At 41.8% G+C, this 19,143-nt stretch overlaps 1 protein-coding gene across 4 annotated transcripts in view; it reads left to right on the top strand.

The window, feature by feature from the left end:
• Window positions 1-13,015: 13,015 nt before the first annotated feature.
• The window catches only part of Lrba (LPS responsive beige-like anchor protein), a 484,014-nt gene continuing 477,886 nt past the window's right edge, over window positions 13,016-19,143 (top strand). For 3 of the 4 annotated variants that reach the window (XM_057757319.1, XM_057757317.1, XM_057757320.1), the window contains exons 1-2: window positions 13,016-13,272; window positions 13,820-14,258. In XM_057757319.1, the coding sequence (XP_057613302.1) occupies window positions 14,043-14,258 (216 nt within the window). In that variant the 5' untranslated portion in view covers window positions 13,016-13,272; window positions 13,820-14,042. Of the gene's footprint in view, window positions 13,273-13,493; window positions 13,530-13,819; window positions 14,259-19,143 lie in introns of those variants that run through there. The other variant, XM_057757318.1, reaches the window with a different exon arrangement.

Genomic DNA, 19,143 nt, shown 5'->3' with positions numbered 1-19,143 from the left:
TTTGAAAAGATATTAGGTATTATTTTAATAGTAAAAGTAGTTTCAGCTTTTTCCTTCCTTCCTTCCTTCCTTCCTTCCTTCCTTCCTTCCTTCCTTCCTTCCTTCCTTCCTTTTTGTTGTTGTTGTTTGTATGTTGAGAAAGAGTCTGGCTATGTAGCCCAAGTTGGCCTCAGACTTGTGGTTATCCTGCTTCAGTTTCTCGGGTGCTGGGACTGCAGACCTGTACCGTTATACCTGGGTACAAATATTTGTTAAAATATAGCTCTTTCTTCTAGGTATATGTATCCAACCTGTTAATTCCAGGCTGAGTCTGAGAATGTGTTTAGTGCTAGAAAAAGCAATTATAGCTTATTCGTTCCTGGGATTAGTACAAAACAAAGCTCTTGAAGCCGAAGCAATTAGGGAAGGAATTAGGTTCAGAACAGTTGACATTAGACTCTCAAATCATCTAGGAATACCAAGAATAAAACTGGAGATGGAGTATGATTGGATATCCCATGTGTGAAAAGGAGGTTGTATGTAGCATGTTGCTTGACTGGAGTTAGAGCTGGGGAGGCTGCTCATGTGTCATAAATCATAACAATGCTTAGTGAGGATTTACCTAGGATGGAACTGCATATCTCAGAATTGTGGTCTGTCTTCCATGGCGGTCATTTACTCTTCAGGCTTAGTTAATCTGGTGTCTCGTAATTTATCTGCACTAGCTCTCTTGAAGGTCACCAAGAGTCATCAGGAAAGCCAATGGTCTTGATTAGCTCACCCTTTCTTATCTATCTGCAAGATCCAACACTTTAACCAGCCTGCCTGCTTTTCCTTCCTTCCTTCCTTCCTTCCTTCCTTCCTTCCTTCCTTCCTTCCTCCTATTTTGTCCCCTAAGTTTTTGTTTTTAAAAGAACATATTCTTAAGCCAAGTGTGGTGGTGACCATCTAAGTCACTTCCACAGCCCTAGCATCTGAGAGGTGGAGCTGACAGGGTCAGGAGTTCAAGGTCATTCTTAGCAAGTTTGAGGACAATCTGGGACACATAGGACTACGCCTCAAAAAAACAAAACTAACATCACCTATATATTCTCATCCAACAAAGCACTAACATTTACTCTTATTTGGGAAGAAAAGGCAGAGGCATCAGAAGTACACTTCAGCATTGCTGTTCATCACTGAAGGATATCAAGGGCAGGAACTCAAACAGGCAGAATCCATGGAGGAGTGCTGCTTACTGGTTTGCTTCCCAGGGCTTACTCAGCTCACCTTCTTATAGAACCCAGGACACGTCCCAGGATGGCACCACCCACCATGGGCCAGACCCTCCCCCATTGATCACAAAATAAAAACATGCTTTACAGATGGATCTCAGGGAGGCATTTCCTAAGCTGAGGATCCTTTCTCTGATGACTCTATAGCTTGTATCAAGTTGACACACAAAATCACCCAGTACAGTTTCCTGTGGTCTTAACACTCAGAAGTTCAAGGTCATCCTCTACTAGTGAGTAGAGTGAGTAGTGAGTTCAAGGCTAGCCTGAACTTGTCTCAAATGAAAACATAAAGACAAAAGACAAAACTGGGCCAGTGGGTTAAATCATTGGTAAAGGCTCTTGCAAAGACCTGATGACCTAAATGTGATTCCAGGGATACACACAGAAGAGGAACAGAATTGACTCTTGACTCTGATATGCACACACACACACACACACACACACACACACACACACACACACATTGAGGCGTGCACTTCCCCTACTACATTAAAGTAATACATACATTTCTAGAGAGTAAAGCATATTGGTAGTTGTTCATGGCTCCCAAATGCAATTTCAGTTTAGGGAAATCCAGAATGGTGTTATTTTGTAAGTTTTTTCTTTTTCTTGTTAAAACTAGGGTAACCAGTCTTGAGGCAGTCAAACCAGTTTGATGGGTGCCTCTCCTACTTCTTCCATCAGTAAGTGACTTCAGACCCTCCTGATTGGTTGATGGTTAGAGTTGAATTGACAGGTACAACAATGGGGGTGAATGGATTAGAGCTTTGCAAAGACCGCAAAGAAATTTTGTAAATAAAAATGAAGGCTGTGTAAACAAAGTCCCTGCATTTTCTCTAGTTTTCATGTCACACTGAACACGGTAGAAAAAGATCACAGTAGACAGCTAACCACAGAATAAGTATTTAGGGAGGGTTCATCGTGTAGGTGATGAAGATGTTTGCTATTTTTTTTAATTTTAAAGATTTATTTTCTTTTATCTTATGTATATTGGCATTTGTCTCTATGTATGCATGTCTGTGTGTATGCATTGCCCTTGAAGGTCAGAGAGGGTTCCATAAACCCCTGGAGCTGGTTGTTGACTGCCTTGTGGTGCTAGGATTTGAACCTGGTCCTCTGGAAGAAGAGTTCAGAATAGTTGCTGGCGCAGGGACAGAAGGATGTATTGAGATGGAAATAAAGAGAATTTTGTAGTCTAGGAGCAGGTGAAGGATTCCATGATGGGTCTAGGGTGATGGGTTTGTTGATGGGTGGGTCAGAATTCAGTAACTCTGATCTTTGTAGCTCAGGCATGAACCTTGTGTAGCCTTCTCTCCTTCAACTACAGAAGATTGCAGAGAGGAAATGGGCAGCAGTGTGACCTGAGCAGGCAGAGCAGAAACAAAGTAATAACAACAACAAAACCCATTCAAAAAACAAACAAAATAATTTCTCAAACGCATATATCCTGTAAGTTGTAGAAGCTGTGTTTAAGTGAGGTGTTTGGTGCCAAAGCCTATGTTCTTATTTAACTATTATCCAACTTTAAATTTATAATAATGACCAAATATTGTGTAAAACAGACAATAGCTTAATCTATGGTTTAGTCTCTCGTGTAATAATTTATAGTTATTAAAGTCATGATTAAAGACCAGTGGAACAGCAATGTTAGTGACATAATCTCCCAGTGTGGGGTGGGGGGACAGGCTTCAAGTTTGTTTACAACAATCTTGTTTATAATACATACCCTTTAAATGGAATAATGCCAGGCTTAGAGCCATTACTTTTGGGTGCTGCAAGTATGAGTATACGGGTTATTTTTCCCATTTTTTGAAGTTTTTCTGAATTTTCCAAACTTTACACAGTTGACATCAGTTACTTCTTTTTGCTGCTGTTGTTTGGTTTTTGTTCTTCATTTTTTTGAGATAGGGGTTTCTTTCTCTGGGTAGCTCTGGCTTTCCTGGAACACTCTCTGTAGATCAATAGAGATCCACTTGCCTCTGCCTCCTGAGTGCTGGGATTAAAGGTGTGTGCCACCACCACCCGACTTGTTTTGTTTTATAAAAATAGAGTCACACTCTATAGCCTAGGCTGGCTTCCAACTTTCAAACTTCTTGAGTGTTGGGATTTAGTCACACAACAATAACATGCATTACTTTTGTAATGATATTTAAAGTACAATAAAGAAATACAGTAAGCAGAATAACAATTCATCATCCATTTCATGACAGATTACAGTTGTGGGGAAGGAAGGGTAAGAAGTGTGCCTGAAAATGCGGATGCAGTGCAGGTGCAGGCCTAGGCGTTCAGACATGCCTCATAAATTCTAACCCATCAGCGTCACCTTCCCAGGACTGTGAACGAGCACAGCACAAGCACACCCTGCACATTTTACTCCTTTCACTGCTTCCTCTTCTGGCTCTGGCGTCTCTACTTTCTTACTGCGTATCTATCCTACATCACTGTCTCCTCTTTTCTTAGTTTCCACTCTCTCCATGACTTAATGCTTTTACATTTCACATATCTGCAGGCCTGGACAGAGGTCTCTTTATTATCTACCTCAGAGGCAGGAAATAAATGACTTAAAATGACTTCAAGAGCCAGGCCAATGACAAACGCATGAAGCTTATTCTTTATTTCCCTGTCAGCCCTTCTCAGAGCAACCCAGTCACCTCTACTTCAGTCAATGCCAATCCAGCAATTGCTCAAGAGAAACAAACTATGGAACTCCTTTTCTCTTTCCTTCATCCTCAGCATCACCCCCTTGCATGTGATACATTAGTAAATCATGGGATTTAGTTTGTTCTACTGTATTTTCAAAGTACATTGTTTTTCATTCTAGATTTTGTCAGGATGGTTTGAATTCTTAATCCTTCTGCCTCAGTCCTCTTACTAGATGGCATCAAAGTGTACCTTGAGGTTGGGGGAAGAAGGTCCAATGGGTAAAGCACTGCCCGAGAGACTGAATTCTAACCTCTGGGATCCAAGCAAACCTGGTTGCAATAGCTTCCATATCGGTAATCCCTGTGTTCCTCTTGTAAAATGTACTGGTGACACTATAGAGCAAAACTCTATTAAAAAAAAAAAAAACAAAACTAAACACCACTCCCCCAAAACCTTCAAGAAATAATTAATGTAAGCTGGGCGGTGGTGGCGCACGCCTTTAATCCCAGCACTCGGGAGGCAGAGGCAGGTGGATCTCTGTGAGTTCGAGACCAGCCTGGTCTACAGAGCTAGTTCCAGGACAGGCTCCAAAACCACAGAAAAACCCTGTCTCGAAAAACCAAAAACCAAAAAAAAAAAAAAAAGTTAAATAAGTAGATTAAAAAAAAAAAAGAAATAATTAATGTAAATTCAGAAAAGCTACAGAAAGATAGGAGGCAGAGACATGGGAGCCCCAGAAGCTAGCTCATGGGCCAGTTAGCCTGTGTACACAGAAACAAGAGTCACCCTGTCTCAAATAAGGTAGAAGGCAAGAGTTGACATCAGAGGTCGTCTCTTGCCTATACACACACACACACACACACACACACACAGAGAGAGAGAGAGAGAGAGAGAGAGAGAGAGAGAGAGAGAGGAGAAAGTTATATATATGTAATATATATATATATACATACATACATACGTATATTCTGAGACATTTGCAAGGTGCCTACACTCATATTACATCTGTATATACATGTATTTATTTGAATTTTTCCCTTTTTATTTTCTACTTTGTACATGTGTGCATTCACTTATTATTATTATTTTTTTTTGGACTGGGACAGCTTACTGTGTTGCCAAGGCTGGTCTCAAGCTTCTTCTAGACTCTTAAGTAGGTGGCACTATAGGAACATTTGGCTGCACCTGGCTTTTGCTCCTTTTTTTGTTGGTTCATTTATTTTACACAGGTTCTCTTCATGTAGTCCTGGCTGTTATAGAATTCACTATATAGACCAGACTGGTCTAGAACTCAAAGATTCTCCTGTCTGCCTTCCAAGTACTGGTATTAAAGGCATGCACCACTATTCCTGGCTTTTGTTGTTGTTGTTCTTGTTTTTTCCTGGATTTTGCTCTTATTCTTAGTTGATCTTAATGCATTCTTCATATACAGCCAGCCAGCCAGCCAGCCACACTCATCTCTGAATTTTGAATCAAAACTCCAGAAATGTGGTTGTTTTTTAAAAAAATATTTTTTTTGTGGAGGTAAGATTTATCTACATTGCCTGAATTAATAGTACTAAAAAGTGAATTCACTTTTATTTCCAAGCAGTCAAATATCTGGCAACTTAAGGAACCAAAAAAAAAAAAAATCTTTTTTGCTTGGGGTCAGCTTGGAGTATTTGCTATACAGCCTGATGACCCAAGTTCAATTCCCAGAACCCCCACGGAAAGAACTGGCTTCACATTGTTATCTTTTATCTATCATACATGTAACAGACATGTCCCCACACATACATCATGTACATATGCGCAATCATCATAAATACATCTGTTTGCTTATTCTGTTCACCTTGTTAATCTTGGTTAATAATGGCTAAGGGAAAATTGAAAAACAAGCAAATAAAATTCTCTTCTTTGTTCTCATCCATCTGTAAAGCAGACACACAGGCAGAATGAGATTACGGTCTAGAGGTAGCTGACTAGACCTGTTTCTACTGAAGTCAGTTTTATCTCATTTTCCAGGACCTCAGTTCATAGAATTATGTTTTTCTTTCAAGATTTTACAGTTTTGACTCATGTAACTAGAAATAGATCCTCAGTACTGCTAAGTGTTACTTTCTGTATTAGTTTTTTCTCATCCAATTAGAATGACATAAGCAAAATAACCTTTTTAAAAAAAGCTTAAACACAAAATCCTACTGACAGACAACTTCCATTAAAGAAAGTTTAATTTAGCAGAGGAACAAAGACCTTCTAATTTTACACATACAACAATTTCCCCAACCACTTCCACTGTACTTCCATTAATCTCACTTACACTCTGGAAATTATAATTTTATAACTATAATGTTAACTATCATTTCTAGTTCAGTAACTACATTTGCTTTAGAAATCAATTATTTAGAAGTTTCACACCACAGTTGTGCAGTCTGTAGTAGGGAATCTAGCAAATGTATTTTCTTTTACTTACCCAGAACTTTCACCTTTCCCTCTTCATTTAGAGAGCTAATGTCTTTAGGAAAAAAATCAGACCATTCAGAATTGGGGAAACTGTAGGTTATTTCTAGTAATCTTAATAAGTGATACTAAAATCTTCATACAAATGCATTTTGAATAACTTGAACCTCAGCTAGGAGCAGTGGCTCATGCTTCTTGTCCCAACTACTCAAGAGGCTGAACGAAGCAAGTGGATCACTGAAGCCAGGAACTCAAGACTAGCCTGGGAGATAGAGACTTCAGCTTCACAAACAGACAAAACCCCTAAACAACACATCCTCATAAACTGGGTATAGTGGTTTATCCAGGACTGTAATCCTGGCACTTGGGAAGCTGATGCTGGAAGATGTTAAATTTGAGGACAATTTATGCTATATAGTAAGATCCAGTCGACAAAATAATAAGCAAAACAAAAAGTCACTATACACAAACCACAGAAGTTTTGTTAAACTCATTATAATATATGTTACCAAATGAATTCAAATAAAAAATAAATGATCTCAGTTTTATTGCCTCACATAAGAATTAGATAGAGCCAGTATGGTGGCACGTGCCCATAACCCCAGCACTTGGGAGGCAGAGACAGGCAGATCTCCTTGAGTTCAAGGTCAGTCTCTCTACATAGCAAATTACAGGCCAGCCATGATACATTGTGAGATCCTGCCTCAAACAAAAACAAAAAACAAATAAAACTAAAAGAAAAAACAAAATAATTGTCCAGGGAGCTGTAATAAAATCTTGATGTCTGGATCTTACTCATGATTCTGATTTAATGTCTCTAGGCACTGGGATTTATAAAAGGTTTTAGGTGACCCTAAAGACCTATCTGTCACTGAGACCCACTGAATTAGACTGTAACAACTCAAGATGCATCTTCTATAATGAAGGCTAGCTGCTCATATGACAAAGGCGAGAATATATTCATGCCATATCACTCTTCCGGAACTACATGCAGCATACAGTAGTAGCATATATGTTTTAGGTATATGGTTACTGCTAAATGATACCCATGTTTCTGGATACCTTACTAAAGATATTGTGGCATGTATTTATGAAGCGATGACATTGACCGTTTATCTTCATTTTCTCAATTTTCCGAGGAAAAGCCTTAAGATGAATCACCTAACTCCACATATTAGTAAAAATCCACTTTGTAAAAATCATAAAACAGTCTGAAACTATAGTCCAACAACAACATACACTGCCTAACGCCACCAAAATATGTAGTGGAAGTCAAAAGCGCCTAGTGGTTTTCTCAGGAGGCTAGAACAGTACAATTCTGTTACTTTATTGCTCAGAACCTTTTCAAGGAAGATAGATGATTGTCCTCAGGATGGAATCTGGTCCTTAACCAAGTTTATCAGTCTGCCCTATCTCTTTAGCTTAACTTGTCATTCCAGGTTGAATCACAACTTGCTGTCCCAGCAAGTGTGTGTTACTAGAGACTGGACCTAGGTCCTCACACATACTAAAACAGCATTCTATTATCAAACTAAACTACACTACGACTACACCTCTTCCCCCATTCCCTTATAGGATAAAGAGCAAAGTGCAGCCGACTGCTGATGTGCTGCTAACCAATGTGTAGCTCAGCACAGATACTTTCCCTTTACTCAGAACTATCTTCGTTTCCATTATGTGTATCTGAGCACACATTTGCTCTGTAGAGAAAATACATCAGAGTACCTGTAAGGAAATGGGTGTTTTCTTTAATAAAACCAAACCCAGTTCTCATTTAGCAAGAAAGAAGATCTACTGCCAAATTATTCCACCTGATAACCCCGTTCCATACAAATCATCTTTCTTTTGGTCTCTGACTAGACATATTGATAATATCACCTGCAACCTGCAGGGCCACTTACAGGGAATATGAATTGCAACATAGCTGTGCCCAGTCTGCAGTATTTGAAGGTTTTTCCTCTGGACAAAGAGAGGGTAACTCTAAACTTGAAGATTTGTTTTACCTGGTGTTTGGTCTTCCATCTTGACAAATAATTCAAGACCCAGTTGCTTAAATCATATGCATCTAATATCTTTCACAAATTCTGTGTGGGTTAACAGGTTCTGTATGAATTCTGACACATTGCTGACCAGGAATGTAGTCTTCTCAGGGTAACGTTAAAGATGGACGTACATGGAAGGTAGTTGGTTGAATATGGTTGTTGGCCAGGTAACAGCTAGGGATGCTGACTGATGGGCCTTGATACATCTGTCTCTACATGGCTTCTTCAAAAAGCTTGGATTCTAAGAGAGATTGTTCCAAGGATGCTACCATATGCAGCTGTAGTCTCCCTGTTCCCGCAAGACTCAGTTTCTTTGCGTAACAGCCCTAACTGTTCTGGAACTCGCTCTGTAGTCCAGGCTGGCCCCGAACTCACAGAGATCCCCTAGCTCCACCTCCTGAGTGCCCGGCAGAAGCAATCTTTCTCCTCTAGTTGAAGACTAGCAAGCAGTTCATTCCTTGTTTGGAGAGTAAACATCTCCTTTTAGAGGAAGTCCTAGTCTCTCAGAGATCTTACCTGGACAAGGGTTTTAGGATATAATGGCTGATGCAGTTAGTTACTCTAGTGCTGTGCACTCCTATAAATTGCCGTGGTTACAGGGTTGTAGCTCAGTGAGAGTTCTTGTTTACATTATAGATGCTCTGGGTTCCATCCCCAATGCTGAAAAAGAAAGTTGTAGTGTTGTAGTGGAGTGTCATAGTAGAACATGTCATTGCAGTCTAAAGGGACTATCAAGAAGGAACGACATGCATGAGTTACCTACTTACACAACACTTAAGAATAAAATGGGATCAGGTGTGGCAGCACATGCTTTAATCGCCATGCCCGAGAGGCTGAAGTAGGACTGCAGCAAGTTTGAGACCAGCCTGGGCTATACAGTAGGTTCCAGGCCAGTTTGGGCTTCACAGGAAAAGAGTCTCCAGAACTTATCAACCAGACAAAAAAGTCAGCAATGAGGGCTACTAACTTGTGAAGTTTCATTTAATAATAAAAGTAGTGCTTGTATAACCTGCCAGGGGGCTCAGGCCTGGCGAGAAATGATTCTCCTGTTCTTGGTTAGCAATGACAACACGAAACAGACTCAGTAATCCTCATGCGCAGCAATTATTAAAGATGAAAAGGTCATAAATTTGAGAGGGAGTGAGAGGGAGGCATGGGAAGAGTTGGAAGGAATGGAGGGGTGTGGAAATGTAAACACAGTACTCATGAAAGTCAAAAAATTTAAGAAAAAAACTAAAAAATATTTTACTTTCTCATAAGAGGAAGCAACTTAGAACCATGAATTTTCAGCCTATGCTTTCCTTTTTTAAAAAATTTATTTGTGTTTTATGTATGTGCATTCTGCATGCCAGAGAGGGCATCAGATCCTATTATAGATGGTTGTAGCTGCCATGTGGGTGCTGGGAATTGAACTCAGTGCTCTTAACCACTGACCCACATTTCTAGGCCCCTATGCTTTCCTAAGTTATGCTAAAGAATAGTTAAAATTCAAAATCCAGAGGTATACACAGGAACATTGCCGATCACATAGGCTGTACTTTCCTTATAAGTTACCATTTAACCCATATGTTTACAAAGTGCCAAGAAGTTACAATTGAGTGGAGTGTTTTTCTGATCCCATCTCTTTTCTCATTTTTCTTTGTTTGTAGGTAAGAGTTCACAGATCAATAATCTTGATTTCAGTACGCAATTACATACTTCTTGCATGAGTGCTTCTGAGTTATGCAGAAAGCTTCCTGTTCTGAGTTCTCCCTCCCCTCCCCCTTCTTCACTGGGAGCTGAATCCAGGACATAGGCAAGCATTCTTTACCGCTGAGCTACATCTACATATATTCCTAACCTTTTAAAAAAATAAATATTATCTTATGTGTATTAGTGCTTGACTTGCATATACGTACATACATCACATGCATGCTTGTGCCCACAGAGCGCAGAAGAAGGTGTCAGATGCCTTGGAATCAGAGTTACAGGTGTTTGTGCGTCACCTTGTGGGTGCTGGGAACTGAATCCCAGCCTTAACAAGTGCTCTAAACTTCTGAGTCAATTCACCAGCCCCTCCAACTCTTTATAAACTTTTTTTTTTGAGATAAGATTTAATTAATTTGTCCAGGTAGGCCTTGGATTTGAGATCATCAGCCCTTAGCTGGAATTATAGACTAACCACAACACCCAACTTCTCTCTCTCTCTCTCTCTCCTGCTATAGCTTCAATGTATGTTTAAGATAAGGAAGATTATAAAAAAAAACTTTGGACTTAATTCCAAGATGTTGATATTAGACAGACACAAATTAGATGGCAATAAGAAAGAAGAATGTCGCTTTCTAGAGGGGAAGTTTTACCCCCCCCCACTTTCCTCTTTTGTCTTTTTCCTCATTCTCCTATTTTCTCTCCTCCCCATTCTTCCCTTGTGTTTATGACACAGCTCAAGAGGTACTACAAACTTAGCTGCTGATAGTGCATATGAAGGCTTTTGATTGGCCAAACTTCCGGGAGTAACATCAAAGATGTAACTGATAAAACTTTTTCATATCAAAATATCCATTTATAACAGAATTTTCCTCACTTCAAATGGTGGCAAGAGCTTTCAAACCTGACAAATTAAAGTAAGTAACTTCAGTGTTTGATTCAATTCATGTAGTATAGTATACATAGAGTATTTACAATGTACATTATCTTGTTAAGAAGCTTCTGAATTAATGGGCAGAAAGCTTAGCCCCAAACATCCTTTAATATATTGTACATCTAAACGGCAATCTACTGTGATTGCACTTTAACCAGGGCTGGGCTAGCCCAAAGTTTCCGCTTCTGCTTTTATTATGCTTCTTTCTGCAGTGAACCGCCAAAGAAAAGCAGGAGGTGGAAAAATAAAGCTGGGAAATGATTTAAAAAGCATACAATTTGTTTCGAAATAATTAGCTAGTTGTTATATATCTACTTCTGTTTCTCAGGCAAAAGAGCATTACCAAGAATCCCCAAAATGCATGAGACACAACCTTTATCCCACATCCATGACCACACTGATGTGGGCATTTTCATTCTTGCCTGCCATCTGCTTCTTTTATTGGAATGCATTTGCCCAGCAAATTATTAGTGTCTATAAACTAGGAATATTAATTTAAACTACCTGCCCAAATTCCAGGAAGCAAAATCTTACCAGAGGATTCTGGTAGCTTAGTCATGCCTCCCTCGTTCAAGATAGAGATGTTTGAAAGGGCAAGTGAAAGTTCTCTCCAACCCGAAGGGACATTTCTCTCCCTTATGTCAGACTGAGATCTGAGGGGTTTTATTTTTCTCAGGGATTTCAGCATCAGGAGGCCACCAATGTTACCTATAACCCTAAAAGTTCACAAATCAGCAATGCACAGAATCAGAAAAGTGTCTGCCTCATCTTTGGAAATTTGTAAACCCACTTTTTGAGGCAACCGGATTTCTTTTAAAAAGGACTGTTTTGAGTATTTAAAAAAGGTGTAATACTAAAGAGAATTCTTTGCTAGATCTCAAATATTCATGCGAGAGTTAAAATGCGGCCGGCTTTTCAAGGAGTTGTATTTCAAATAACTTCTTTTTCCAGTAAACTATTCCATTTCTCAAACCAATCTAAGTTTTTTGGATTCCTTCAGAGTACTTCTTTTTACTTGATATGGTCTTTTGCTTTGCTTTCATTTTGGGAACCTGGGAGTATTTTAAACACGTACTTTAAAGTCTTATCTAAGAGAATACTAATAGGTTGAAAAACTACCTCCCCTATGTTTTTTTTTTTTTTTTTCAACGAATATACTAGAACTATTTTGCCGTTAGTAGTAACGGTGACGAGAATGACAGTATTAGACTATGACAATCGGTACTGGCTTCAAACCCTCTTTTTTTTTTTTTTTTTTTTTCCCTATTTAAAGCAATCAGAGAATAAGGAAAACTTTCACACTGGAAAACTGAGCGGCAATCTCCCTTTCCCAGTTTCAGGGCCCAGTGAATCCCGCCTCCACTGCTCTGAGCAGCTGTCTCAGGAATGAATCCTCTTCTCCCTAGAATGTGGGAGAGCTTTGCTGGGGCGGCAGCTGCGAGGCAAGGCATCTTCCCCTCGGATTCGCTGTCGCTGTCCCTCCCCTCGGAGCGTTGGCAGCTGCCGGGGCATCCCAGTGGGAAATCTTTCCCAGCCACCGTCAGCGCGGCGGGCGGGCGGGCGAGCAGCAGCTGAGCGCAGCCCAGGGTGGGGACGGCTCCCGGGAGGCTCCAGCGCTGCCAGCTCAATGGCTCCTAGGTCCCTCAGGTGCATCCTCCAAGTCCAACAAGAGGACACCTTGGCAACGTGGGGCGGGTTCCCTCGGCACCCAGGGACCTGCCGTAGTGTAACAACACTTGCCTCTGTGCTCCACGAAGCAAGGTCTGGGCGAGGGAGCGCGGGAGAAGACGCAGCCGCAGCAGGCGGCCGCTCTACCTGCGCGGCGCGCTCCCGAGGCGCGCTCCCGCCAGCCCGCGTGCCCGCGCGGCACCCTCCCGGCGGCGCGCGCTCGGCCCCCCTACTCCCTCGCGGTGCCGGGGCTGCCCGCCCGCGCGTCCCCCGCTCGCCCTCGCGGCCGCCCGCTCGCCCCCACCGCCCCGCGCGCCCTCGCTCGCGCACGCGCACGCCGCGGCCGGGCAGCCCTCGGCGCTGTCATGGCGGCGAGGAGCAGCTCCAGTGGGCACAGGGGCGGTCCCGCGCGCTTCGGCTGGGCGATCCGTGGCAGTAGCATCCTCAGCCCCCCCGCAGCAGCACGAGTCGCGGTGTCGCTAGCGCCTGCAGCAGTTGCTCGAGCAGGGTTGAGCGCAGGGGTGGGGCGGCCTAGGAAAACCATGGAGTTCTAGGCAGCCGCGGGCTCCCGGAGAGTGGACTAGGGAAACTTGGAGGCAGCGACCAGGTGCATTGACCTTCCTCTCCCTCCTCTCCTCTCCCCGCAGTCAGCGTCCGGCCTGCCTTCCCGCCCCTACACACACCTCCCTTCCTCTCCTCAGCGGAGCTCAGGTGCCGGGGCGAGGTGCTCCACTCCTCCCCCCTGGGCCGAGCGCTGAGCAGAATCACCGCCCCCTTCCCCCGCCTTTTCCTGCCCTGGATCACCGCCGCCACCTCCGTCTCTCTGCGCCCCGGCTGGGGTGAGGACGAGGCCGGAGTCTCTGGGTGAGGAGGAACTTTGTGCCTCAGTGGTCGCGGGGGTCCCCTCCTTCCCCCCCGCGACAGTTTCCCCGCGATGCACCTGCCTGCGCCCACCACCTGCGCAGGCTGGGGGAGGAGGGGACCGGCCCCGCGGCCCGGAGGACCCGCCTTCGCCCGGAGCCCGGGAGGAGCGGCCGGCTGGCCCTGGGGTGCCTTTAGTAACTTATTGGACAGACAGTAACTATTTCCCTGTCCTCCCTAAAAAATCCCACGACCAACCTAGCCTATTTAACATGTGTTTAATCTTCCAATAGGGTTTGGCGTTGTTGTCAGCCTCGGGGAGAGAGATTGGACAAATATTCTCCAAGAGGAGGAGGGCGACGCCAAGGACTTTCCACATCAACTGCTTTTGGGGTTTCTCCTCAAGTTGGAACAAAAACCCTTTTGGTTTAGCGTTTGCCTGTGTTGTGCCTCCGGTTAGTGCAGCGACTGCTGGCCCAGAGTGACTCTGGAGTTGTCCTTTCTTGTGAGCTAGCAATGGCTAGTGAAGACAATCGTGCCCCTTCCCGGCCACCAACAGGTGATGACGGGGGAGGTGGAGGGAAAGAAGAAACCCCTACGGTAGGGGGTGCGTTGTCCCTGAAGCCGGGGCTCCCCATCAGGGGCATCAGAATGAAATTCGCCGTGCTGACCGGGTTGGTGGAAGTTGGAGAAGTGTCCAATAGGGATATTGTAGAAACTGTCTTTAACCTGGTGAGTAGATCAATATTTTATAAGCATATACTTTTCTCGGTGAGTTGGGGAACAAGACGAAGCTGGGGTCATGTGCTTCACTCAAACTAATGGCTTTTTCCACAGAGAGACACAAAATTCCACTTGACCTAAATGAAACAATTGCTTGTATTTCAGTTGAAAGAAAATTATGCAAAATTTGACACTTCAGGTTTTGAATGAACATATCACTTTGTGCAAGGGAAGCAAGTGTCTATTTGGAAGTCTATCTCCGAGTGTGTGTGTGTGTCAGGTGTTCAATGCAGAATTTGACTAATTTTTTCCCCCTTGGAGTGTATGTTTTTTAAGCCTGCATTTCTCTTTCACATTTTAAATACGTGACCTTTTTTGGACTTAGAAACTGATATAAGTCTTTATCTAAGTTATATTTTGCCATAGTTAGTTTTAAACACAAAATTCACATCCATAGTGTTAATAAAAGGCTAACACTGCAAATTAGTATTTTTAGTTTTGACTAGTTTTAGAAATAACTGGAAAAGGTTAAATTTTGGAGTGAATATAGGGTTATATTCAAAGTAATCTTGTGATAATTGAACGGCAACTTGAAAAAGGCCCGAGGCAGCCGCAGGATGAGCTTTATGTTTGTGTAAATTCGTGTGTAGCAGTAAAACACACTTGGTTATTGGAAGTTGCTGATTATACTATAGTGGGCTTTGACTCATTTTTTTTTCTCTGTGACTCATTTTAAGTGGCTATGAGATACTTTCTTTTTTCCCCTCCATTCTAAGAAATTACCGTTAGTGGAACCTTTTTAGACTTTTAAATTCTGTGCTGATTATCAACTTAAAAGAATCAAAAAGGAATCTGGCTTTAAAATAATTTCCTTTCTTTCATTCAACCAGTGTGAGAAGATAATACGTGATACCAAATATAAGTGTGCAGTAGTTGTAGTAACTGTCTAGTAGCCATCCCTTTTCCTCTGTATTGTCAAGGTGAGACTTGTTTTACTTCAGGCAGTTAAGTATTTCCTTCATTAGGCCTTTCCTAGTGGTTCAGTCATTTGCAATACAGAGTCTAGAATGACAAAGTAGGTGGTGAAATTCACTTGCTTTTGAAGCCTGAAAACTATAAACCGTATTTAATTTTTCTCCTGGATTATTGTATTGCCACTTTAGATATAAATACTGACAGACAGTCACACATGCATTTTGAAACTAAATATTAATGACATGATCAAATATATAAAAAATTGAATAGCATAGTTAACTCTGCTATCCATCATCCAGCTTCAACATTTTGGGGATCTTTTGTGTATTTGGAACTTTCAAAAGTGAGCTTCCTGATAAAACACAAATTCACCTATTTCTTTACCTCAAAAAACTTGAGTTTTTTTTTTTTTTTGGTTTTTGTTTCTTTTTCTGAACCTAATGTACTGTGTATGGTAAACAGAAATTGGTGCAGTCCATATTTGTTTGTATGTGAAAACATGACGTTCTTTAGCAGCAAGATTGAGACACCTGTTCTTTATAGTGTGCTGTGTTGGGGTAAATGACCAAACAGGAATCACTTCCATTTTTATCATTAAAGAAAGTATAAACTCTGTATTAATAGTTCGCTGAAGTGTAGGACTGATAAAGACTTTAAGGTCAGGTCCCTCCTAGTTTGTAGGGTAGTGCATGGCACTTCCTCTTCTTCAGCATTCCTTCTTTGAGGAGCGTGGGGAGAGTGGCCTAGAGGAGTAGATTTGTCTTCCTTTAGACTACTTTTTGTGACTAGAATATGAGCTCTAAGAAAATTATGGGAACTAAAGTGTTGGTAGTCCAGCTAGTTCATCTCATTGCTGCTGTTGCTGTGGATATAGTATGAGTTGTAATTCTATTCCAAGGAGGAACCATCTATTCTGTGCCAGGCACTGGGCCAGGTGGCTTTATTATTTAAGTCTTTCCCGAATACTCTTCTAATGCATATTTGCCTTTTCAATGATGAGGAAACCAAGATACTGAAAAGTTAAATAGATTGCCTACAATGTGCTCTTTAGGCTTGGTTTTTTTCAGGAATGTATCTGTCACATGAATTGGTGTGGAGTTGTTTTTATCTCTGAGCAGCTTTTTTGTACTTTAGGTATTGCTTTCCTCAAGGGCACAACAGTCATTTATCTTGATAAATATTCATGGCTAAACCTTCACCAATGGATTTTTATTCCTTTTTATCTAACTTTCAAAAAACTTTCCACGATATTGCTTTAAAAAGATCTCAAAACTAAACATAATTGTTTTAGTTCTTCACGTAATTGGTATCTCATTTAGTCTGTGCAGGAAGGTGATTATTAACTTTTTTCTTTTCTTTTTTTGTGCTTGTGTATGTTCTGGTGTATGTATGTGTGTAGGCCAGAGGTTGATGTCGGGTGTTGTCCTCAGTTACTTCTCCATCTTATTTATTTATTTAAAATATTTTATTTATTATTATTGTGTGTGTATAAGTGCCAGTGAGCATGCTGCGGTATGGGTGTGGAGGTCAGAGGGCAGGTTTGGGGTGTTGGTTCTCTCCTTCCATCTTGGTGAGAAGAGTGTCTTCTCTTCGTGTTTGTCCTCCCTCCCTCCCTCCCTCCCTCATTATGTATTCCTATCTGGCGTTTGTAGAGCAGACTAACTTAAAACTTTCTATGTAGACTAGACAGGCTTAAAACTTATTGGAATCCTCCTGCTTCTGCCTCCTGCCTCCTGGGATTATAAGTGTATACCACTATACCTGATAACTAATATCTCTCTCTCTACATATATATCAGTGTTCTGCCCATATGTATGTCTGTAAGAGGGTTTCAGATGTCTTGTAGTTGGAGTTACAGAGGAGGAGGAAGAACTTTCTTAGGTCTGTTTCTGCCTTGTGGATGCTGGGAATTGAACCTGGGTTTTCTGGAAGAGAAGCCAGTGCTCTTAACCACTGAGATATCTCTCTAGCACCCCAACTTTTTTTTAACAGTACATTGAATTGAAACTTCCAAAATTGTGAACAGTTGGAAGCAAACAACAGAACGAGACATGTATGCTGTATACTCCCACGGCAGTTCACCTGGGAGTATATAGCACATGTAAATCATGGAATTGAAGCAATTTAAGCCCTGTGAACCTTCATCTGTAAAGAGTCTCAACTCTGCAATAGTGGCACATGCCTTTAATCCCAGCACTTGGGAGGCAGAGGCAAGCGGATCTCTGTGAGTTTGAGGCCAGCCTGGTCTACAGAGTCAGTTCCAGGACAGCCAAGGCTACATGAAGAAAACCCTGTCCCAGAAAAACCACACATACAAAGAGACCCAGAAACTTATGTCTTCAGTGGAGTTTTTATTAATAAATAAAAACTTTTTATGTAGTTAGGTTACTACTAACTGGGGAGTTAGTTACTACTAGCTGGGGAGGCAATGTTTTATTTGGCTTATTCTTCCATACCACTGTTCATCATCAAAGGAAGTCAGAACAAGAACTCAAACGGGGCAGGAACTGATGCAGAGGCCATGGAGGGGAGCTGCTTACTGGCTTGCTCACCATGACTTGCTCAGCCTGCTTTCTTATATAACCCAGGGCCACCATCCCAGGGATAGCACCACTCACAATGGTCTGGATCCTCCCCCATCAATCACTAATTAAGAAAATGTCCTATAGACTTGCCTACGGCCTGATCATATGGAGGCATTTTCTTTTTTTTTTAAATATGTATTTATTTATTATATTATGTGCATAACATTTCTTCCACGTGTGCCTGCAAGCCAGAAGGGGGCGCCAGGTCTCATTATAGATGGCTATAAGCCACCATGTGGTTGCTGGGAATTGAACTCAGGACCTCTGGAAGAGCAGTCAGTGCTCTTAACCTCTGAGCCATCTCTCCAGCCCCTGGAGGCATTTTCTTAACAGGTTCCTTTCTCTCATATGACTCTAGCTTGTGTTAAGTTGACATAAGACTTGCCACTGCAGGGATCATAGCTTTTTCCACTTTTTAGGCTTATTGTTATTAAAGTGGGAGTATGTTTGTGTGTGTGTGTTCTTTCGTCCCTGTTTTGGGAGATGAGGTCTCTATGTTAGCCTTGTGCTTCAGAATTCAAAGTGATCTTTCTATTCCAGCCTCTCCCATAGCTAGGACTAAAGGCACAGACCAGTGTGACCAACTGGAAACATGTTCTACAAACTTTTTAAAAAACTAATTAAATATTTGTCACTTTAAAAACTAAGTTTCTAATGTTAAAAACAACCTGTCTTGGCAGAGTTGTCCAGATAGTAAGAGGTAGGGCTGTACAACTCCAGACGTCTGGCTCCATAGGGTGTTGTCCCACAGCTTTGCTCTTATAGCTTGTTATAAATTCCTTTGAAAGTTACAATCTTGGCTCAGTGGTTAAGAGCACCGGCTGCTCTTCCAGAGGATCCAGCCTCAATTCCCAGCACCCACATAGAGCTCACAACTGTCTGTAAATTTATTTCCAGGAGATCTGATACCTTCACATCAATGCATATAAAATAAAGTTAAGTAAATCATAAAAAAATCATTTAAAAAGTTCAGGTGGTGGTGGTGCACACTCTTAATCCCAGCACTCAGGAGGCAGAGGCAGGCAGATCTCTGTGTTTGAGGCCAGCCTGGTTTACAAGAGCTAGTTCCAGGACAGGCTCCAAAGCTACAGTGAAATTCTGTCTCGAAAAACCACACACACACACACACACACACACACACACACACACACACACACACAATCTTTTAAAAAAAGAAGAAAGTTACTATCTCTTGTTATTTCTTTTACAAATCTGTTTCTCGGTTAAATTTTTTTAAACTGGTTTTTATTGAGCTCTACATTTTTCTCTGCTTCCCTTCCTCCCTCTCCTCTCCCCTTAAGCCCTCTCCCAAGGTCCCCATGCTCCCAATTTAC

Source organism: Chionomys nivalis, chromosome 24 (assembly GCF_950005125.1).
Source record: "Chionomys nivalis chromosome 24, mChiNiv1.1, whole genome shotgun sequence".
NCBI lineage: Eukaryota > Metazoa > Chordata > Mammalia > Rodentia > Cricetidae > Chionomys > Chionomys nivalis.
Note: the sequence above shows the minus strand (reverse complement) of the source record. Positions and strands in the feature narration are given on the sequence as shown.